Source organism: Xiphophorus hellerii, chromosome 19 (genome assembly GCF_003331165.1).
Source record: "Xiphophorus hellerii strain 12219 chromosome 19, Xiphophorus_hellerii-4.1, whole genome shotgun sequence".
In the NCBI taxonomy this organism is placed as follows: Eukaryota; Metazoa; Chordata; class Actinopteri; order Cyprinodontiformes; family Poeciliidae; genus Xiphophorus; species Xiphophorus hellerii.
In genome coordinates, this window is record NC_045690.1 from 12,905,198 (window position 1) to 12,928,936 (window position 23,739).

The 23,739-nt window shown below is 39.3% G+C and overlaps 1 protein-coding gene and 2 long non-coding RNA genes across 4 annotated transcripts; 1 reads left to right on the plus strand and 2 right to left on the minus strand.

Moving 5' to 3' along the window:
• Positions 1 to 8,340: 8,340 nt before the first annotated feature.
• Positions 8,341 to 12,843, minus strand: LOC116709387 (uncharacterized). The gene is made up of 3 exons (XR_004336862.1): positions 12,198 to 12,843; positions 11,400 to 11,505; positions 8,341 to 8,889 (listed from the first exon to the last, which is right to left on the minus strand). It is a non-coding gene; the product is annotated as an uncharacterized LOC116709387 (long non-coding RNA).
• Positions 12,844 to 12,968: 125 nt separating this feature from the next.
• otx2b (orthodenticle homeobox 2b) lies at positions 12,969 to 18,078 on the plus strand. 2 transcript variants are annotated; one of them, XM_032547880.1, is made up of 4 exons: positions 12,969 to 13,346; positions 14,977 to 15,186; positions 15,695 to 15,846; positions 16,652 to 18,078. In XM_032547880.1, exons 2-4 carry the CDS (start codon positions 15,090 to 15,092, stop codon positions 17,273 to 17,275), a joined length of 873 nt encoding a protein of 290 aa, XP_032403771.1. In that variant the 5' UTR covers positions 12,969 to 13,346; positions 14,977 to 15,089; the 3' UTR covers positions 17,276 to 18,078. The 2 variants fall into 2 exon arrangements, with proteins under 2 accessions (XP_032403771.1, XP_032403772.1); XM_032547881.1 differs by lacking the exon at positions 12,969 to 13,346 and adding an exon at positions 13,578 to 13,682.
• Positions 18,027 to 23,504, minus strand: LOC116709388 (uncharacterized). The gene is made up of 2 exons (XR_004336864.1): positions 19,819 to 23,504; positions 18,027 to 19,526 (listed from the first exon to the last, which is right to left on the minus strand). It is a non-coding gene; the product is annotated as an uncharacterized LOC116709388 (long non-coding RNA).
• Positions 23,505 to 23,739: the final 235 nt, after the last annotated feature.

Below are 23,739 nucleotides of genomic sequence, written 5' to 3' on the forward strand. Positions count from 1 at the left end.
CTTAGCAACTGCACCTTCTCTCAGAATCAGCTCAACTAATGGGATCTAATCTATACAATAATGGACATTAATATATATGCAAATCAGCTGCTGCTATATCTCTTCCGGGGGAGATAGTGCAAGTTTGCATACTCTTGTGTAGTTTCTGTCACGCGTGTCACTCAGTTTGTTAATTACTGTTAACATTGCTAAAATGCAAATATGCAGTTTTACAAATACTGTAGCACTTGATTTCTTCAGTAATAATGTTCTGAGGAGAACAAGCCCCCTGCTCCCTTGAAGGTCCATCAGGCTGGGGGTGGGGGGTATTTAAAGCGTTGGGGGTTGAGGTTGTAGGTCGGCTGTTCAAAGCCACTTTATGTATTGTTGGGCAGTAGAGGATTAGGTCTCTCCAGGCTGCAGAATTTGCTTTCTAATTAAAAGGGATAAGATGTAGAAAAATAGTGAGGGGCATTACTACTGTAGAAAAGAAAAGGGGGGAGGAAAAGTGCAATTGTGAAAAGAGGGGGGTAGAAGGTTGTAGTGTCACCAGCAGTGCTCGATCACAAGACTTGGGAGAACTACCAAGCTCCTTCTCTGAATCTCTTCATACATTTTTGTTCTGTGAAGTTGAGCCATGTAATTACTCTAACTTCTCTGAATCTAAAAACTTTTTAATGGTAGCTTTTCTCTTCATGCCATTCTAACCAAAGAATTTTACTTGATTGCTTTCTAATGTATGTTTTTGCATGGTTTAAGAAAACAATATTTTACATCAGAATATATTGAGCTTTTTTCATGTTTTTTTTACTGTCAAATGTAGGATTAAGTGGATCCTTACTGTACGTTCATATTTAATAAAGAAATTATAATAAAGTGCAGTGATGCACACGTAACTCGGACATAAAATTCAACCTGCAAAAATTGGTTTATTCAAATCAATTTTTATTGTGACCTGGCATCTCAAACTATGAAAAGTTCATGATCTTGTTAGGTCGTCATGTCCCAGTTTGTTTTCTGAGTGTGTGCCATCATGTTTAGAACTCGATTTGTTCTATCTTTGTTGTATTTCATATGAGTTTCTTGATTTCTTCACTGCTAAAATAAAAACAATGGCAACAAATGAATGAAAATGTGAATTAGGAAAAAAATGAGGCAAACGACATGTAAAATATTTTATCTCAGATCTCAGAGAAGGCTACGAAGACAAAAGAATGTGAAACAAGCATAAACACAAAGAAATAAATAACTAAAATAAAGTTTTTAAAAAATGCTTACTGTTGGCTATTTATCAACTGAATGGTTTTATGCGGCTATTTAAAGAATAACTATTGCATGTCTGTTTTTTTGAATTAATAAGTGGTTAGTTTGGTTAAGTAGGAATTGGATGCATTTCCACATTATTCAAACATCTAATTTGAGTCACTTAAAGGTATAATGCTGAACCCGGGGGGTGCGCTCTGAGACCCAGCATGTGTTTTTTTTTAACTCCTTCACTCCATCGTCTACCCCTCCTTTTTTCTGTGCTGCTGTTTTGTTACCTTGTCCTCCAGCTGGGATCCAGCTCTCCACAGGCTCCTTCCACTCTGCACTTCAGCCTCTGTTTCCCTGAACCCTGGGAGGTTAACGACATGCCAAGGAGATGCCACTGGAGAACAAGCCCTCCACCGTCCTCCCCATTAACAGCAAACACAAGCTCTACAGCTTCATGCTTGATCAATCTCCTTCAAATAGTACAGCTGAAACTGAGCTTATTTCTTGTTAGTGTCTGATTGCTGGAGCATCCCCATACCACCACCATTACTCCTCCATTACTTTTTTTCTTTTTTTAACCAGGCTCCATGCAGTTCTCACCTTTTACTCCCAGGCAATCCGATCCTATTTGGAGTGTGTGACGAGAGCCATTCTCCATCACCTCACTGATCAAGAGCTCCCCCGTAAAGCAGACCCAAGGATGATCAGGTGAAGATTTGGGAAGAGGAGGGAGTGGGGCTTGTAGTGAAAGAATCTCCAGTGAGCCAAGGCGAAGATTAAACGGCAGCTAACCACCAGGTCCTCCACCCCCCGCCTCAACTGTCCCTTTCTTCCCTCTGTGGTATCCTGAGGGGGAGCACCAGCGAGGGAAGAGCAAGGGAAGGCCAGCAGCACAGTAGTGGCTGAGCCATCTTGTCATCATAGCAGGACAAGCATTTTCAACCGTGTCCTCTGTACCCTCCCATCTTATTCTAGACACTGTGCTGCCCTCCACTGAAACCCATCAAAACCTCTCTGCTTGGCCCCCGTCCCCACCCCTTGTTGGAAGAGTGCTCTCCGCTGGTGTCTTTTCTCTTTTAAAGGGCAGAGATGAGTCCCAGGCTCTGCGGTCTTTTCAGGCGTCCAAATTAATTTGCGTCTGGTCAGCAGCATAAGCAGCAAGGGGCTATTTGATGAGGGTGTAGGGCAATGACATGCACTGGCAGTCATGCCTTGATCTCTTGCTTTCTTTCCTTGTCACTTTCCCCCTCACCTCTATGCCAGATTCATGCCAGTCTTATCCGCATGGGTGCACCTCAAAACAAATCATACACCACTTAGTGGTCCAACTGAGAAACAATTCTTATAGGGTTCATATTTTCACATTTAATTAGGATTTGAAGAAATAGACCAACACAAAGTAGTCTATAATTGTGAAGTGAAATCTGCGAAGATCATTTTACAAAACCTGCCACAGATTCTCAATTCGATTTATGTCTGGACTTTAACGAGACCATTATAGCGCATAGGTATGCCCTTTATCTAAACAGTTCCCTAATAGCATTTCCTTTAAGTTTCGGGTAAACATCTGACCAGAATCCATGTCTCACACATTTTCTTCCAGCTTCTTCTGCTTCCCTGCGCCTGCTGAAGAAAAGCATCACACAGCATGATAATGCTGCCATTACCATGTTTTACCAGAGGATTTTTATTTTTTTTTCCCACACATGACCCTTTGAATGCTCGCTAAAAAGTTCAGTTTTAGTCCTGCTTGATCAGAGCACCATGTTCATAATTGCATCTCCTACGCGGCTTCTGGCAAACTGCGAGCATGTTTTCTTAAACCACTATCTAAAGATATTTTTTCCCCTCTCTTTCACTAAGGTGAGATTTATGAAGTGCATGACAAAGAGTTGTGCTGTTAAAAAATTCTCCAGTCTGAGCTGTGGTAGCTCCTGCAGAGTTACCATGGGGTATTGGATGCTTCTTTGTGTGATGCTCCTCTTGCAGAGCAACAAAACAAACAACAGATATCCCCTTATTCATGTTTTGGTGGGTTTCCTGAGATATTCAGAACTTAAGATATTGCTGTATGACTTGACTTAAACGTTTCCGTCCCTGTCTGTCTGTTGTGATCCTTGGTGTTCATGATGCCGTTTCTTCACTAACGTTCTCTAGCAAACCTTTTGGAACCTTATATGCTCTAATTTTGTTACATTCCTGGTGTCTATATAATAATTAAACAATTTTATTTGAGCGCATGAGAGTAAAAGAATCCGATTGAAAATTCAAGCCACACTTTTTAGATTTCTGCTTGCAGAAAAAACACATTTCACAATTAATCATTGCTTTACATTGTTTTATAACATTGAATCCCAATATAATACACTGATGTCTGTGGCTGCAACATAGAGGTTGTATTTTTGTTTTTGTTTTTTTCTCACATCTTGTCCTGGAAACAAACAAAAGAAAATTGCCAACCATGAAATGTATTGTTCTTATTGGAAACTAAATAAGGATGCACTTAAATGAGTAATTTCTGAAAATCCCCACTGCTAGTTTTCTGATCAATACCTTGAGAACAGATCCGTTTCATAATAACGAACAGGCAAAGGACATCTACAAAACACCACTCACTTCGTTCCACTAATGGATGTCAGAGTGAACTTCATGCAATTTGACATGCATTTGAAGTTGTGATCCAAAAAGAAGAGCAATGTTAATGCCTAATTAGCACCATTAAATAATAAAGCAACTTAGACTAATAATTACTGTATGTAGCCATTCTACTACTCTCGCTGACAATTAACCTTCCTCAACTGGTGAGTTACAACTCGAGCAAATCCTGTTATCAGCAAATATAACACATGGCACGCACGCATACGCGTTTCAAACAGCACTCAAGGAAATCTGTGTCGTGTTGACGGTTGGAAAGCAGAGCAACAAAACAAACAGCAGATATCCCCTCTCAGTAAACACCATCCATCCCCTCATATTCACTGTCTTACTGGTGGCTTAGAGGGGGTGGGGAACCAACTTTAGTTGCTTGTTGTGAATGTCATCAAACTACTTGCGTTTACGCCGGCTTAATATTTCCGGGACGACGTCTCTTTAAACACACAACCAAGAGCTCAGGGGGTATCAGTCCAGTTCTGATTCAGGGTGTAGTTTTTAGCTGTCTGTCACAGTTTTAGACAGCAAAGAGACTTGCTGGTGTTTAAGAGACATGCAGCAGTGCTGGAGAACATCACAAAGGTCTCTTCTGACCAATGTTCAATGACAATCCTGATTAGGTCTGTGATACTAAATCACTGAAGCCAAAAACAAGATTACCTTGAGACAAAACAAAGGTGAAAAGGTTCTGGACTGAGCATTCTCTCAAAATCTCTCTCCCTCATCCCAGTTTGGCACCACTTGGCTCAATGCCCACTCACATTGTGTGGACGGCCTTGCCACTGTTGCCATGGGGATGTGTGGACCTGCACAGGCCTTGAAGGCAGAACGGCCTGATGGTGAGGTGGGGGTTATCGTCAGCAGCAGACCACTTTGGGCCGTCATCCAGAGGCCTGAGCGCAGGGGAAGCAACCCTCTCTCATCCCTGTAGGGCTTCTCTCCCGGGGGGATACTGCCGCTGTTTCAAACCCAACCGAGGATATGAGATGGCGCTTCAGTGTGTTCGCTGGGGGTCAGCTGCCTGACTCCCATAAGCCTGGGACAGACGGGGTGGGCTTGAGTGGGAAGGGGCCAGAAGAGGCTAGCTGGACGGTAGCCCAGCGCGGTGACTGCCTGTCTGTCCAGGCGCTGGGCCACACTGCCACTCCTCGCTGGGCTCGTGCCCCTGCTCTTGGGTTTCAAAGAGATGTGTTTGGGGGGGGACTGGCTTTCCCTTGTCTTTACAGGATCCCAAAGTCTCCCCTCCACCATCACCTCAAACAGTTTCTTACTCCCACTCTCTCTCCCAGCCCCCCAAATGCTCCTCCAACAGCTTTTCTGCTTCAGCCATGGACCCTCTCACACTGTGCCATTCCCACCACTGTTTACTTACATTTTGGAGAAAAAAGGGGGAAGGTTGAGCTGCTGCACTGCATCCATCTGCCCCATGTCTTTCCATGCTGTGGACCATGATGCTGCAGCATGGCTCTCTGGGTGCCATAAAGACTTTGGCAAGTGGGCTGAGGCCTTTGACCAAGCCTCCCTTTGTACTCTGTGCCTCACACCGATGCCCACCATCTGATTGCAAAACTCACACATCAATATTCTGGGTTAGACATGAGAAGGAAGCAAGGCAGATGTATTAGAAGTTGAATCTGTTCTTTCTGAACGCTGATGAGGTTGAGAAAGATCTGAGTCAGAATTGGTGCCACAGTGTCTGTGAGGCCACCAGCTACTGGCGCATCATCAGTAAGTATCCTGCGAACTTAAAATGACACTGACAGGCTGCGTTTCACTTGGCTGAGACCTCTGTTCCTCCTGCTCTCTGTCTAGGTTGCTCTCTTCATTGCTCACTGCATGACATTTCTCTGGCAGGTCCTCTGGTGAAATTCTTCCCCTCCTGGTCTCAGCATTCCCGTGGCCCTCCTCCCCGCCTGGGCAGAGTACGGTGGCTCGGGTAGGGTGGGACATTGCCCCCACCTCCTCTCCAAAGCAGGTCCAGAGCTACAGCCTCTACAGCAACCCTCAACGCATTCCTGTAGCCACTAACCAGTCCCCCCAGCAACCAGGAGAGAGGTGAAGGAATGAGAGAGGAAGGCTGAGTGCCTGTTTTTATTTTACCAGCTGGAGTCCTACACTGCTTAAGATCACAACAAACTCTGACAGAAAGTTGTCATTCATACAGTGTTCACTGTTTTACTTTTTTTTTACTCTTTGAAAATGAGTTAATGTGATATAACTCATGAAAGAGAACAATGGCGTTCCTTAATATTCTAAGGAGCTAACAACAGCAAACTTGTATGTATTTGTAGGATAGACCCACACAAAGTAGCAAATGTTTGTTCAGGAAATGAAAATGATGCTTTGTCTTTAAAATTGCTTTTATGTACTTGGCTTCCATCTGTCAATAGTTTGTTGAAACCCATTCCTCTGATGGGAGGAGGTCCCAGTCGGGAACCTGATAAAGGGAATGTATCTCCCTTCGGGGCGAAGAAAACTTTGGGTTCCCCCAGAATAAGTGAAGCTGAGAAAGATGTCTGGGTTTCCCTTCTGGACCTGTTACTCAAAGAACCTAATTTCTGATAACTGAAAGAAAATGGATGGATGAATGCACAGCTGTCTGGATGAAATCAACTGGTTGCACTAAATTTCATCCAGGATGTAGGTGCTGAATATAATTACAAGTCACACTTTCAGGTTTTAATTTATAGCCATTTCTTCCACAGTTTGTGATAGTCTATCACTAAAAATCCCATTATAATTCAACAAGGTTTGTTGTAGCAAATCATGAGTATGGATACCTTTAGCAACTTCTCTGCTTCTCATCCCTTTTCTCTGAGGTTTGACAGGATGGAAATTATGCTCTGTCTGTCCAAATCTGCTCCTGGACAGCTCAAGTAAGCAACAGGACAGGAGCCGGACTGTCCCCTCCTCTGCTCCCTCCCACTTATCCCCCAAGCAGCGCCAGACGCTGTGTTTACTTTCCTAATTACAGGGGAGGGGCCGGCTGACAGGCGAGCCATCACAGATTCCCCGCAGGCCCAGAGGGCTGGGAACCCTGCAAACACCCACCGCTGTCTCCCGAATGTGACGGTGATGTCCAACTGTCAGAGGGGGAGCCTTCACTGGCAAAACCCAAAGGCCCAAAGAGAGATATTAAAGACATGAGAGGAATTGGCAGAGCTGGCACTGACAGCAAACTGCGCTTGAGAAGTCGAAGTCGGGAGCTGGGGGCATCGCCAAAGTGTCATTCAAAGCGAAGTGGGTTTTGGACAAGGCACAAGTGCTGATTCCAGCGTACATACACACACACACCCTGATTTCTCTTGCTCTTATCGAGTTACACACACCAGACCACAAGAGTTTGGATACCAAAATACACTTAGTTTTAATTCTGGTCCATATTTGACTTATTGAACTGTGAAGACTGTGGACACCCCGGTTAACTGCATGTTTCTGGATTTTTAGGAGAATAAACTTTTCAATTAACCATTTTTAGTGCAAGAAATCCAAATAATTAAACGTTGGCCTCCTCTGACCAGACTATATTCTCCTAATCTTTTTGACTTTTTAAAATTTTCTGCATCAAACTTTCACCAAGGTTCTGCATGCTTTTGCTTCAGCAGTGGAGTCTTATGCAGTGAGTTTGTATAGAAGGCTTAGTGGTGGAGTCCAGTAGTTACTGTATTTTCATGGAAAACCTGTTCATTCTGGAGTGCTCTGCAAGAGGATCTTGGCTCTTGGACAACTCTTCTTGTTATTCTTTTGACTCATTTGGAGGAAATCCTTTGAGGAGTCCCCGCTGTGGCTGGGCTTTGGTGAATTGATGCTCTTATTCCTTCTGAATAATGGTCCCAATGGTGCTCACTGTAGCATTCAGATGTTCAGAAATACATCTAAACCAACTACAGTCAGTATGTTCAGCAGCAATAAGGTTGCAAAAGTCTTGAGAGAGCTCGTTGCTTTTACCCATCATGGAAGGATTTGTGTGATACCTTGGTAACGAGAAACCTTTTCATAGACCATTAGTTAGGACTAAACCAGTCATTAATTTGCTCTCTGAATGTTGACAGATTTCATTTATTTTCTTGGCTTTCTTCGGCTTTGTCATTTCCATTTTGTGTCCAGTAATGTTGTACACAAAAAGTTGTTTTAATTTGTTGTTCTACTTTTTCCACACATGAGAATTGGGTTTTGATTTCTTTGCTGGATTATTTGTTGTCATGTTCAGTTTTTTTCAATAATATATCATCCAGTAAGAGGATTGTAGCCGTGTTTTGGAGGGGGTCCCTTTGATAGTTGTGACATTATCACATATTCAGGTAAAATAAACTAAATATTTTAGGAAAAAGGTTAAAACCCACAGAATGCACTGCATCTCAACCCCTCCTCAATTCCCTGCAGGCAGCACACACCTCACCCCTGAGAGGCAAGACAAGAAAACCTCTCGATGAATCATAAATACTCACAGTTGTGTGACCATTTCTAAAAATTTATTATGGGGATTACACACAAAATCGCACAATGTAACATTTTTCAAATGTGTCGTGAATGCCTCCAAGAATCCAATTCAAATCCTAGGTTACCAAATAAGCCTGAACAAATCCCCCTTGCATTGAGTTCTTCCTGCTTTGAAGACTGGGAAGGTCCGGTCTGCAGGGCAGGTTTTACCACGCCGTGCAAACTCCTCAGAGCACACAGGAAGAGGGGCTACTAATGGTGAGAGAGGGGGACAGAGTAAACCTTCAACAATAGAAGCAACAATGGTTTTTCGCATTGAAGTTTAATTGCAAAACCAGTCACAGTCAATTAATTATGTTTCAGTCACAAGCAATTACAGAAAAAAACAGTTTAAGAGTTTTAAAGTTGAATATTGAAGGGATGTTTTCATGCAAAGCTTCCTTCAGACGTTTCTCATAAGTGTGAGTTTCCCTCTGCTTGTTTGTCTCTGTCAGCCCGTCTTGACCTTGACTTCTAGTGGACGTTGACTGTGTTCACTGCTTCAACTTGTTTGTTTGCAAACTCCTGCATAAACACAACACAAGCAATTAGGGCAGTAATTGAAGAAGTATGCCATATTAACAGAAGAACCGAACTTGGTAAACACAAATAGGCCCCACATTTAAACACATCCTAGACATTAATAGAAAAACATCCAATTTTTATTATTTTCATTTTTAAAAAGTGTAAGATATGAACATTGTAAGCAGTGGATATGCTTGATGTACTTTATATGAAAACATTATGTCTGTATCCTGGATGCCTGCACTCGGCTGTGCCAGTAAACTCTGAAAAGGGTTTTTTACCCCATTAATCCTTGGGGAGGGGGGTTGGTGCGTGCTGATGACCTCTGGGGTCACTTACATGTTACATTACACAAAGGTTCAGCTTCTTTAAGATAAGGTAACTCAGCAGGATAAACTCTTTATTGGACCTTTAAAAGAATTATTTAAAGCAACAGTTCAATTTATCCATCAAACTTTGAAGGCTGATTAAAAATATAAGTTTAGACAAGATTCTGTCTCTTATTCTACATCTGCATTAAATCAGTTGGTAGGTAAACATATAAGCGATCTAAATTTTAAGAATTTTGAAAAATATATATGAATTGAGGTTTTTGGAGACAATCAACACTTTTTTTTTTTTACTACTAATAAGCATGATAACCCACACATACTTTCACTCCTGTACATACCATTACTGTTAATGCATAATGCAGCTATATTTGCTCTTGCACACAGTCTTGTGGCATGTTACAGTTACAAATTAACCAATTAACGTTATTAATGGGATTAAAAAGCATCTATCTGTCTGTCTGTCTATCTCTTTTTCCTCTGAGCATCTAAGATACTCTAATAAATTCCACAAATATGACTCTAAATTAAACAGTAACAGAAGGAAAAAATGTCCAAATCATGATTATTATGATTATATAAATGCTTTGTTAGTTTTTTTTTTTTTTTTTTTTTTTTTTTTGTTGCTGTTGTTTTTTTTTTTAAGATTATAATATATTGAACCAACACATTCCTCATAGGCAGCCATGCGAATATCTGTTAGGGCTGGGAGAAAAGAGTTGAAAGAGATGAAAGCTGCCTGGGAGGTAATAAAAAAAGCAGGATGTTAGATTTTTTATTTTTTGTATACAGGAAAATTTAGATTAATGCACTACTTTCAAGATGGAGAGGTATTTTCCTTATTTAATTTTAAAACTACACATCTAATTATTCCACAAAGTGCTGATTACTTCTACTGACGCACAGAGCAAAGAGAGGGAGAAGGGGGCTGTCTGCCTGCAATTACCCAATCTGAAAATGCGATGGGGTTTTTTTGTTTGTTTTGTTGTTTTTTTTTCTTTCAAGACTATCAAACAGGAGGTCAAACAGGCAAGCCTGCGCGGTGCGTTTCCAAAGATGCGTGGCCGCGTATTAACAGGCGGAAATCACAGGTTGGAGCGGGCCCGGTGGAAAAAAAAAAATCCTCGCCCTCAGGTTGAGCGCAGCGCAGGCGGAGATAAAAGCCGCTCGTCGTCAATTAGCCGGGAGTCAGTGGGAGCGCAGCCCGCCGCAGGCGCTCCGCCGCTTCTCCCTTTAAACGTCCTTTTAAGATACAAAGTCCCCGCGGAGGGGCCTCGCTTTGCACTTTAATAATTTATTTAGCGATTTTAAACGGTGAGATGCGGCAGATAACAGCATCAGACATCATCATTCTCCACGCTGCAGTTTGAAAACGTCTCGCATTAGGATCCATTACCATGCAGCTGCTATAATGAAGCGGCCCGGAAGAAGGCATTCTGCTTAAAGAATGTATTTTTATATTAAAATAAAAAATATATTTCCTAGTTGTTTCAGACATCACGAGTTTATAAAGTGATTTAAAAGAGTTAAATATGTGCGTTCTGACTGAAACGTCATCCATGTGTGGAAAGTTACAAAAAGTTATGAAAAGAAAAGCTGTGAGCCAAGTAAAATTTGTGGTTAATATTATTTCAAGAATAAATAATATTTAGCATTTTTACAGTGCAGTGTTTTTATATTCGCTGGATGCAGCCCACACTGTCGCCGATAAAGTTGGGTATATTTGTTTTCCTCTTTTTGCTGTGTTTGAATTTCCAGATATGTTTAAAAATCAAATACAATTTTAGAAAATATACACTTTTTCAAAAAAATACTTCACATTGTCAAAATAATTTTAGAGGAAATGATTAAATATTATATTACGACTTGGGCAACAAACAGCATCTGTCTATATTCTTCAACAAATCAAACAAAATGAACCCCTACGTCACTTCCACAATTTAGTGTATATTTTACCAATTACTAAACAACTGCATGTTTTTTTTTTCTTATTTTGGTTATCGTTTTTTAATTGTTGTATCAGTCTGTATTCCATTTACTGTTGCTGCAATGTAAATTTCAACACTATATCCAAATTACCAAATTAATGGCAAATTAAAAATTTTGCTTTTGTTGAAGTCATTAATAATTTTGAAAAAGATACAATAAAAGAAATGCATAGAAAGGTAAAGACTCCTATACCTGCCTGTGGTGCAACTTTTCCCAACAGCAAAACTTTTCTCTGCTTCTCAGGTCCAAGACAAATCCAACTTCTGGATCCATGTAAAGCACCTCCTCCGATCGAAATCTGTCAAAAGAAATGTCACTGACTTTATGAAGTTTGTCCTGGGTGTGTGAGCTGCGTTGTATGCAGCTCTGGGTGAAAAGCATTCCTCCCAGCTGTCACGACACCTTTGACTCTGGCCCTTTCCACACGAGCCACGCAGGAAGAGGGAGAAAAAGAGAGAGGGAGAGAGAAGGAGAGGGATGCAAATGACAAATGAGTAAAAAAAAAAAAAAATCCACGCTCTGCCTGTGTTTATAAATCTAAATCAATATTCAAATCTGTTTGAAGGGAGCGGGTGTGTCCGTGCAGGCGCTGCAGAGAGAGCGAGTGTGTGTGTGTTTGTGTGTAAGAGAGAGAGAGAGAGAGAGAGGGTGTGTATGTGTGTGTGTGTGTGTGTGTGTGTGTGAGAAAGAGATGGTGTGTGTAGGTGTTAGAAAAAGCCTCTTAAGGATGATACATTTACCAAGCCGTGACAAAAACCCTCAGCATGTTATTTTGAGATGGGCACACAGGTTCAAAAACGTAAGTGACGCAAAGGAGGATTTTCTTTGTCCCTCAGAGACTGTTGGTGCTCAAAATATAACATCTGTTCTAGACAGTCAGGATAATTAACCACGATTATTATTATTATTATTATTATTATTATTATTATTATTATTATTATTATTATTATTATTATTATTATTATTATTATTATTACTAAAGAGGCCTACCTTAATAAATAAGGTAACATCAAGTGATTCAGGCGGGTCCCTTTCTTCGTCTTCTTCCATCGTTTGTCCTCACTTGGATATCCAACCCAGATGAAACCCCACCGGCTCCTCGGTCTGATCCATTTCGGTGCATTTCGGTGCAGGCCTGCAAGATCCTCAGACTGGCTGGCTCTGCGGACCGGAGGACAATTTAAAGGAAATAAGTCGCTCTAAATCCCCCCTTTTTTTCTGCGACGCACTGGAATGTGAGAGCCCTGCAGTAGAGCCCCCCTCCTCCTTTTTTACCCTTCAGATTAGTCCCTCTTTTATTTAAAACTTATTTTTTGATGAAATAAAAAAAAAACACATTTTCAGCCTTCTGTTGAATCAGATATTTTTTTTCAAACAGCAATAAGACTGCGTCTGATCGATGCATCTGCACAAAATGTCACTTTCTGCTCTATTTGTTGGAAACCCTTCATTGTCAGTCTTTATATGAAGGGTTTCTCTCCTCTTTCTCTTCATGATATAAAATAACTTGCGGTAGAAGAATGAATAAACATTAATAAAGTCTGGTGTCATCATCCACCGGCATACAGTTTACTTCCCATCAGCGCAGCCTCTCTGCGGTGAGATGGGGATGCTGTCAGTCGTACTCTCGCTGCCATTGGCTGAGGACCGTGCGTCAAAAAAAAAAAAAGTAGCTGGAGACGTTTGTTCCCCGAAAAAAAAAAAAGAAAAGAAAAGAAAAAAAGTGGCGGGGGGAAATGGGAGGAGGGGTGGCGGGGCTTCCCACCAGTGTGAGAGACGGAGACAGAGAAGGACCTCAGCTCAGTTCTGCGGGCTCCCCATTGGCTGGCGGTTTGTACAAAATCTAACTCAAACCACTTCAGTCTGAACAAATCCTAAAGGCGCACACGCAGCCTCCTCCGCAGCTCCACCGCCGCCTTTAGCGTCATTTCAGAGCCCGATGCTGCGCTCATCGCTCAACTTTTATCTGTGCTGTTGTTCTCATCAGCTGGCTGAAGGAGGTTGCTCCTGCTTGGTTTTTGGAGATTTTGTGAATCGGATTCGTTGACTTCTGCGCGGTTTTTTTTATTAAATTTTTTGGTATTTCCTTCAAACAGAGGAAGCAAGAAAAAGAAGCCAATTCTACACCTAAATGCCAGGGTAAGTTGTTGTTATTATTATTATTATTATTATTATTATTATTATTATTATTATTATTATTATTATTATTATTATTATTATTATTATTATCCCAAATAAATAATGATTAATTAAAAAGGTCAGTGCAGTACGACACTTACTTTTTTCTTTCGTTTGATATTTATTTTTTGTTTTGTTTTGTTTTTAGCAACAGTATTTTAGGTCAGGTTAGAGAAGAAGAAGAAGAAGAAGCATAAAGCACACCCAGGAATCGTCGATCAAAACAAATGAAACTACACTATGGAGCCACCTTCAGCTGAAAAGAAACCATAGGGCTGAAGCTTTTAAGTCAAAAATGTATTTAACTGTTATTTTATTCCTGAAATCGATTTTCATTTTGTTTTTCATTTTAGCTTTTTATTATTAATTTTATTTTATTTATTAATTTGTTTTATTTTGCACCATTTTTTCGTGGCATCTCTGCTAAGCAAAGTTCCTATTTTGAAAACATAAGATAATCACAGTTATTGTTCGTAAAGATTTTAACATAAACAAAATAAAAATGGAAGACTAATCTACTGGAAACAACAATATTGATGATAGTAAATTTAAGGAAAAATAATTCCGGGGCCTCTTGCGCCTCCTGTGACTGCAGAAATAAATAATTCAGCAGCCAATAAACCAACATGTCACTTTTAATATCTTCAACCTGCTTCTTTACCGAAAGCACGTGGATGAGAAGTTAGCAATTTTAATTTAAGTTAGATAGAACGAGGGGGGGCGGGGGGCAGAACATACATTAATCTTAAAATCAAACTGTGTTTAATTTTCAGGCTCTTTTTTTTCGAGCCTGCAGAACCTCAAGCTGGCTGCCACTTGAATTACCACCTTAATTCATCAGCAGCGCTACATTTATCATAATTATTCGTTGGACGAGCGGGTAATTATTATTATCGAGCGAGTGTAGGAGAGCAACTGGTTGACGGGCTGGTGTGTGTTTAAGTGTGACAGATTGGGATGAGGGGGTTAAAACCGTTGGATGGAGAGGGAGAAGATGCAACTAATCAAGAGGCACAGTGGGGATAGCGGGTGGCGGAGGGTCACTGGAGTCGAAGTGACAACGATCGCGTTTACTACACAACGTCACAGCGCGGATTTAAGAGCCGCCACAGTCACATGTTCACTGAGGAGGCATATGTGCTCTTTTTGTCTGTGGATTAACCCAATTTAAATGCAGAGCTTGTGTTGAAAATTGTCAGAAATCGAAAAACAAAAAGTTTTTCATTTAAAGCGAACCCTGCTTCTTTTTCTTTTCTGTGGATGCGTCTATATAATTTGTTTACATGAATTTAAAACAAAGAGATATTCGTTTCAGCCATAATCAACTTCCAGTTTTTCACTTAACTAAACAAGCAATAACGAGTTTAATTAAATTTCTAAGTGACTTGTTGCAGCTCTGATGCCCGTGCTTTGTTTGCCTTCATCTGAGAGGGCCGCGGGGGTCGTATAGTGGTAGGGGCAGCTGGAGGCGCGTTGGAAGTTTTGTGAGAAGCGACGTGGGTCTTTGGACAACCAACACGGTGTAAACTGAGCTAATATACGTGCAGGGGGGGAAAAAAACTCACATCTGCTCTCTGTTATTTTGGAACAGGTATCCGGTGTAACACGGAGCCCACGGAGATCAAAGAGAACACGAGGGGCGCCTTCGGAGCGACATCAGTTTTCAAAATTTTCTCCAACTTCAGCCCTCAGACAAACATTAGCATGATGTCGTATCTAAAGCAACCACCTTACACTGTCAATGGCCTGAGCTTAACAACCTCCGGGATGGACCTTTTGCATCCATCAGTGGGTTATCCAGGTGGGATTCGTTTTTTTTCCCCTGAGAAATAACTTAAATAATGCAAGTTTTCTTCAAATGCACTTTTTCCCTTCAAAACAATTAAATCAGTCTGACGTAAACAATAATAATGCACCCAATATGTATTTTTTTCCTCCTGTTTGACAAATTGGTTGATTCTGAAAACTGAATACTTCAATATTAAATCTACATTTTATTATTTTCTATTTAGAAAATTAGTAATTCTGTATTTACTAATACAGAATTACCTTATTTACATTTTAAAATTTAAATATTTAAAAAAATAATTATCTACTCTATTTGAAATAATTATCTACTTTATTAGATATAATTATCTACTCTTTCATCTTGCACTCAAGATGAAAGGTTTGTGCGTAATTACGCACACAAAAACAAAATGTGCGTTTAGATTATTTCAGTCGCAAATTAATTTTTTAGTTGGGTATCATCTATCTTATTCACATCAGTAAAGAAGGTTCAGTTAATTAATATTTCTGTTTTGCTGCAGCCACGCCACGAAAACAAAGGCGAGAAAGGACTACTTTTACGCGCGCACAGCTCGACGTTTTGGAGGCGTTGTTCGCCAAAACCAGGTACCCGGACATATTCATGCGCGAAGAAGTGGCGCTGAAAATCAACTTACCTGAGTCCAGAGTACAGGTGAGCTAACAAACGAATATAAGATGGAAGAAATTTTTTTACGGTATTTCATAATTGTTTTCAATAACAAGCTACTCTGCCATATTTAAGGTAACACATTCTGTAAATGTCTGCGAATAACTGTTAGGGATAATTAAAAATAATAATTTGTATTCATTTGACATCCTATAACATAAACACAAGGGATGAAATTTAAATTTTAGTGACATGTATTCTAAATTGGGCAATAGATGTGTTGATTTATGATTAATATGTAGCAAGACTAACATTTATTTATGTCTATCTTATCATTGTAGAGAACAAGATTTTGTGTTTTACTTGTTTTTAGGGAAAATAATTGTATTGTATTGTACTCTTCTTTTTTAATGATTTAATTAACTTAATTTCAGTTTAATCTCTGTAGGAAATATACAATTATAAGTTTGATATAGAGTTGCAAAGTTTATAATGTGTCATGTTATAAATTATGAAGCCAAAACTATCTGTTGGCTACATAATTTTTTTTATTTTTGTTCTTCCACTGCATTTGGGAAAATGTATAATTTAGCTCCATTTTTATTTTTTATTAATTCGCATTTATATATCTTATACGGAAAACAAAGCACAGATTTATTATTTAGAAATAAAAAAGAAACAAGGAAATAGGAAGATACCTGCAATGTTTATCAAACTAAATTTAGTCAAAGCATAAACCGTTGTCTACTTTTACAACAGTTTTAGGTGGGATCACCAACATGTGAATAAAATCTTTTTCCTTTTTTTTCTATTTTTAATTATAATTTCCTTTTCTATGTTACTTCTAAAGGTTTGGTTTAAGAACCGGCGGGCCAAGTGTCGCCAGCAGCAGCAACAACAACAGAACGGCGGACAAAACAAGGTGCGACCCCCAAAAAAGAAAAGTTCCCCAACCAGGGAGGTGAGCTCGGAGAGCGGGGCCAGCGGCCAGTTCACGCCCCCCACTAGCACCACCACAGTCCCCGCCATCCCCACCAGCACCGCCCCGGTGTCCATTTGGAGCCCCGCGTCTATTTCTCCTCTCTCGGACCCCCTGTCTACCTCCTCTTCCTGCATGCAGCGGTCCTACCCCATGACCTACACTCAGGCCTCGGGCTACAGCCAAGGCTACGCCGGGTCGACGTCCTACTTCGGGGGCATGGACTGCAGCTCTTACCTCACTCCAATGCACCACCAGCTGTCGGGGCCCGGCTCGACTCTCAGCCCGATGAGCACGAACGCCGTCACAAGCCATCTGAACCAGTCTCCGGCGTCCCTCTCCACCCAGGGCTACGGGACGTCCGGCCTGGGCTTCAACTCCACGGCAGACTGCTTGGATTATAAGGACCAAGCGGCGTCATGGAAGCTGAATTTCAATGCCGATTGCTTGGATTATAAGGATCAAACATCCTCATGGAAATTCCAGGTCCTGTGAACAGAGCAGTGACGATCACATGAGACGCAGTTCAGCCATCCTTCAATAAAACTCAACATCAGACTGGTTGAGCCTGGCTGCGCTCTCCTTTTTTTTATCCCGGTGGTCTTCGGTACTCCTAAAGGAGAGGTTTAATTTATTTTAGCACTGGCATATAGATTTTCCCCCTTTCATTCACAACTTGTAGCCCCTCATCCACCTCTATCATTGCGTGCCTCTGTGCGTAAAAACACCTGTTGAGGACAACCGCAGCCACGGAACTAAAACTTCAGTGAGTCCTGCTGAAGTGCAGACCTCTTTAAAAAAATGAACCTGCTGGCAGAGAGACATGAGGATACTGTGTGGACATGGATGCACTACTTTATTTAAGAAAAAGTGTTTATAAGGAATCAATATGTAGTTTCTAAGAGACAATCAGTGTGCGTCTTAAATAAATGGTACATAGGTGTTTTTTTTATCTGTGCTATAGCCTTCGAAACTGTGATCTGTTGTATTGTATGCAATTTGTGAGCCCCCTCTCGCATCAGACTCTCTGCTGTGATTTTAATAGATTTTTAACTTTTTTGGGACAAAAACTGAGCTAAAAGTAAAATTCAAAGTGACACAGAGACGAGATTTTTGTTTTCTGCAGGCACATTATGGAGGGTTAGGCCATACTGGAAAAGACTCTCAGCTGCTTGCTCCCCCCACCCCTCTACTGATCTGATTGTGGATCCTTCTCTCGGTCCCCCAAAGAGAGTGTGACCTCACCGCTGAAAAGACATGAATAAAGATCCTGTGGGCTTACTCTTCTACCAAAAATACATGTGTGTGTATGTGTGTGCGTGTGAATGCGTGTGTGGGGAAAAAAAAGAAACAGCTGTGGATACTTTTCCAAGCAGGTTTGAGTCACAAGGACTGTTCAGCTTTTATTATGCTGTTGAGATATTTGATATATTTTCTGGGGGGAACGGAAGTAGGTCGCCGTTTTGTTGGTTTAAATGCACAGTTTCGCTTTAATTGGGCCAGTAATTGCCATCCAAGTGAGTAATAATTACACTTGTCAGTTTCAACCGAGCTCTGTTTTCTCATGCATATTTTATAACCTCTTGATCCAACACATCTGAAATAATTACATGTTACAGCATGGGGCAAAGAGGCGTTTATTTCAAAGCTGATTTGTAGTTTAATTTGCTCGTCACCTTCACTGCTAGGATGCGTGAACTAAAAAGGCATTTATCAATTTAACCAACAAAACGCAACATATTACTTTCATTAGTATTTTTTGTTATTATGATTGAAAGTCGAATGAATCATCCCGGGAGGCAGAGTGAAGTTAAACCAGGGCCGCTGGCAAACATAAAGTCCAGAATCTAATCCACAATTTTATTTTTCACATATAAACTACATAAAAATGAAAAAAAAAAAAACAGAAGGACTTCTCATCCAAAAAAAGGCTTGTCATGATTTATTTGTAATATATTGCAAATTAGAGTGAAAAAAATATTTTAGCTACATTGTAGATTCTAAGGTTGATGAACTTCCATTTAACGTTTTAATTAAAATAACAGGCTTTCATCAGCACAAACAGTCCTGTACATAATCCTTTAGTCTTTTCTTATTCTTTTATATCTTTCATCCAAACTGCCGTGTAATCTTTTTAAAATAAATCTCCAGGGACCTTTTGTACTATGACAACTTGTTGAAATGCTCACGTTTTTATCTGGAAATTTTACCGGGTAGCATTAGATATATTTTCAGGAGTATCGTGAGGAACATAATGTTCTTATTCAAAGAGTGTGCTTTGAACTTACGAAGAACAAAATAATGGTTATCATAGGCCAGTGTAAGCAAGGAGAATTTACAGAAATATCCAAGAGCATCCATAATATAAAACACGATGGTTCATCTCAAAAGGAGACATTCACTTCTCAAACAAGAAATGCGGTATTAATTAATTAATTAATTGTCATCAAATATTTTTTTGTTTTTTTCAGTGTAAAACCACTTTTAAATGTCCGACGCTTATTTCCCCGCCTTAATCATCCCATTCCCATCTTATTACATATGAACAATATGGTAGTAAAGTTGGGTAATTAACCATAATTTTTTAAACTAGATCATGTCAAAATAAGCCATGTCTCTTGAAAGAGCAAAAATTAAACTTTCAAGTGATACAAAATGATACTTGGAGCAAAACATAAAAGATGGGCTGTATTTGAAAATACTGGACACTGCATTCTTTGAAGGAGCTAAAAATTCATATATTTTACTATATATGCTAATATATACAGTACAGAGACCACTCAATATAGGAATTTAAATACTCTTGTTTGGAGAAACAATAAAAATCTTCAGGTAGCACATTAAAACCTAAAGCCGTAACGGAATATAACTGTTTTATTACAGGGTAACTTTGAGATGAAAGATATACAATACAGACCAAAAGTTTGGACACACCTTCTCATTGAATTCAATTAGAAAGTGTGTCCAAACTTTTGGTCTGTATTGAGTACAGACCAAAAGTTTGGACACACAGTTGTGTCCAAACTTTTGGTCTGTACTGTATATCTTTCATCTCAAAGTTACCCTGTAATAAAACAGTTAAATTCCGTTACGGCTTTAGGTTTCAATGTGCTACCTGAAGATTTTTATTGCTTCTCCAAACAAGAGTAATTAAATTCCTATATTGAGTGGTCTCTATTAACTTTTCATGTAAAATACGTTCCGCCACTTTATTCAGACACACAAAGGTACCTGGATGATATTTGTTGTGTTGCATTGGTGAGAAACATTTGCTACTCCAACTGAGTTTGTTCTTTTCTCTGTTGCTCTCGAGTCCATACTTCAGACTATAAAGTCCGTCTGGGTTTGGAATCCGTAATGAGTCTGCACAACACTGCAGTGCGCTAATTGTCAGAAGTCCAGCATTCAATTAGCATCCTTGACTTTGCCAGTAATCTCTCTTTCATTGGAGTCTCCGCTAATTAAAAGCGTTTCTTGAAATAATCATCGTTAAAAAAATACACTCTGATTCCACCCCTGCGTGGTCAGGAAAAAAAGGAGTGTGTAGTTGTGTGTGCCAAAAAAAAGGGCTAAATATGCAACAGCCGGTGTGACCTATACCAAAGGGTATAGTAGATTATTTTCAGGTGTTGTCCCACTAATTTGTACTACTTTTTTTCTCAGTTAATGCGCAACAATCAACCATATAATTGTAACAACTCAAGTCTACGTTTTAAAGTGCACAGATATGCACCGTTATGGCGCTAAACAATGAAACTATTGAATTTGAAAACAATAGGTTAGACTGAGAGAGGTCTGCATATTCATGAGATCACGTCTGTGCAGTGTCAACAACCCCTCTATACAAATTCCAGGAAGAAGAAAAGTGTTAAATAATAGACTGTAGGGTCGCTTTTAAATGTCACCCTTCAGACTAAGAAACGTGGAAAAACAGGAAAACACTTCAGCACACACAAAAAAAATCTGAAGATGCAAAGTGTGATTAACTCTATCTGGATTTAGCTCTCCTTTTAAATCATTTTTGAACATGCAAGATCCACAAATTCCCACTAAAAATATTAATCAAAATAATAATAAACCAACATTTACAACATTTCCATAAACATTTACAAGCCGGCCAGAATGATAAGCAAACATCGCAAGTGCTCAAGACAAGATAGGGTAACATATGCACTAGTAACAGACATTCAAAGAAAAACCTTAAAAGCTTGAGAGTTATGCTAACAGTCATAACTCCAGTCTAATCTAATAAGCTAAATTGGTGATAGTTTGCACCAATACTGTTCCAATTGATTATGATTTTTCTTTAATTTTCTATTTGCATGCTATTAAAAAAAAGGTAATGCAAGGAAAATCTGAACGTAGATGGTGGGCTAATCTCGAAGTGGACCCATTAGGCCAACTTTGCAAAATACATCCTCACCATTTTAAAATAAGACTGCACTCACAGTTAGAAATCACCATGCTGGTTATAAGAAGGTCTAATGTTTTCAGAGTCTATAAGTTAAAATGATTGATAATCCAGCCTTCAAACATGCTTCATTTACACAATGAGTTTTAATCAAAACCACAAGATGAAGGAAAGCAGAAGCACAAGATGGAGCGTAATGTTTAAATGGGGATAGCTTGCAAGATCTAGCAGGTGCAAAGTTTTTTTTTCCTTCTGAGCTGTAATAAAAACCCTTAAGAAACAGAAAAATAATTTTCTGCTAAAACACAAGTTGAAAATATTTGATTAAACATTTGAAGTAATCTGGGACGGCTTGTTGAAATGAGAGAAATTAATTTAAATGCTATCAATTAAAACAAGCTCAATTAGATCAAAATGAACTCATCAATCTCAAAGCTGCTCCACTAGCCTACTTTAATGTGCTTTAAGGAATAAACAGTCTGATAAAATATCAATAAAAGAAACAGGATGATGATATGTAATATGTGCCAATAACTCATAGGAAATAATATTAAAAAAATAATATTCTAATCCTGCAGTATCCCCTTGAATGTGCTTATCCAGGCTTAGTCAACATTTTTTATTTAAATTATTTAAGTTTGTGACATCATCAATGAATCTGATAATCTTGTCAAAGATTACATTAAAAGGGTTTTGTGCAGCCTACATAATAACAGATTTAGATGTTTAAAAAAATGAAGTCTAAAGAGATTTGAAGTAAGCGCTGTAAAAAGCATGTTATTTTAATTTCTCAGACTGCTCACACAAATCCACGGATTTACACAGATCCAGAACTGATAATGATACCAGCAGCTTGACTAGCTGGAGGTCTGATGAAGCACAGGGGCCACACAGTCACAGAAGTAACAACATATCCTGAAAGAGAAAAAACTCTGGGTGTCTTAGGGTTTCCTTTTTACAACATGCAGTTATTTATGGGAATATGCATGCAACTGAGGAGGCAAGATCCTTTGGAAACACTTCTACACTTAGCAAATGAAAAAAACAGTCTCTCCAAATATGCCCAAACATTTGGCTTATGATGTTCATAAGCCCCACAGGACACAGAGGGCTTATCAGTTCATTAGCCACTTGATGGCCTATTTCAAGTCATAGCTAGTGGGAGGAGGCCGATGGATGAGGATATGACCATCCATTACTGAGGCACATTTTTGTTAAGCTATTCAGAGTTGGAGAGGAAAAAAAAAAACCTCAAACCAATAAGAAGATTAGTGGACCTTAGCATATGTTTAAAAAAAACAAAACAAAACATGATGTGTTGAGTCACGACCGAGTTAGTAAAAGCTCCTACACACATCCATTGATTTTTCTCCAAAACAAAGTGACGTAGAAATTAAATATACTGTACATATTTACAGAACATTTGCCTGCTTTTAAAACTATTCTCAAAAAGATAACATCACAGATGATGTCATTTGGATAATTTTAAGCATGCCATTATAAATATTTCTCTGCAAAATGTAAAACCCAGACGTAAGATATTTTGGATAATGGATAACACATTGACCTAATGGTGTTGTCCTACACTGTGCAACATAGAAAATACACGTGCTAAAACATTTAAGGTGTAATCACCACTAAGTGAAGATTAATAGTCACTAATGCCTGTAAAGTCCAAAATGTTCCATACACATTAAATAGACTACATTTAGCTTCAGCCTGTTTATTTCACTTTATTTTCATGTTTATGTAATTAACGACAATTGAAGCCTCAGATTGGAAGCAGGCAGTCAGTTTGCAGAATTATTTTCATTTAAATTAATTTTCACAGCCTCCTTTGGTCAATGAAGATGAAGATGTAGCGTGGAGATCTGGTGAGTTTGCTCAAGTAACTGCAGCTTCAAACTGCTGAACTGTTTTAGCAGATGTGGGACATTGGTGTATCAACATTCATAGGTTGAGAACTTTACACAACAAAGGAAATATTTTAGCTTTTAATTTTATCTTCTGCAAAGAAATGGCATGAGCAAAAGAGATTTGGCATCACAAGATGGCTGTAATAATGAGACTAGCATGTTGATAGACTCAAAGACACTTTCAGTCAATTTAGTCAAATGTCATCTCAAGGTATTTTACAAAACAAACAGATAAAATTTGAATAAGAAATATGTAACGAATTCAGTTTTATCACACAGACAGATTCAAAGCTTGTGAGTTCAAATTCAATCCCAGTTATGACAAAATCCAGTCACGTTTCGCATTTTGTGCCATCTCAGAAAAATCAGCTGATTGCATCACGTTTCTGACTTCACAACAATCCATTTTCCTGAACAAGCATATTCAGGAAAATGACAATGACAATCAGTCATTGTCCAAAGTCAATGATTGATTGGATTGAGTCATTGACTTTGGACATTCCCTTATATCAAGCATGGTTGTGAAAAGAAAAAAAACCTCTAATATGAAGAATCCCACAGCAGAGCTTCACTCTGACTAGTGGTTTTAAAAGAAGTAATTAATGATCAATTCCATCAAATTGCTTTTTTAA

Bases quoted from the DNA above. Each gene is read 5' to 3' on its own strand.
- otx2b (XM_032547880.1), top strand. From the start codon at position 15,090: ATGATGTCGTATCTAAAGCAACCACCTTACACTGTCAATGGCCTGAGC. The intron at 15,187-15,694 runs GTGGGATTCGTT...GTTTTGCTGCAG, and splicing joins TCCATCAGTGGGTTATCCAG to CCACGCCACGAAAACAAAGG. The intron at 15,847-16,651 runs GTGAGCTAACAA...TTACTTCTAAAG, and splicing joins TACCTGAGTCCAGAGTACAG to GTTTGGTTTAAGAACCGGCG.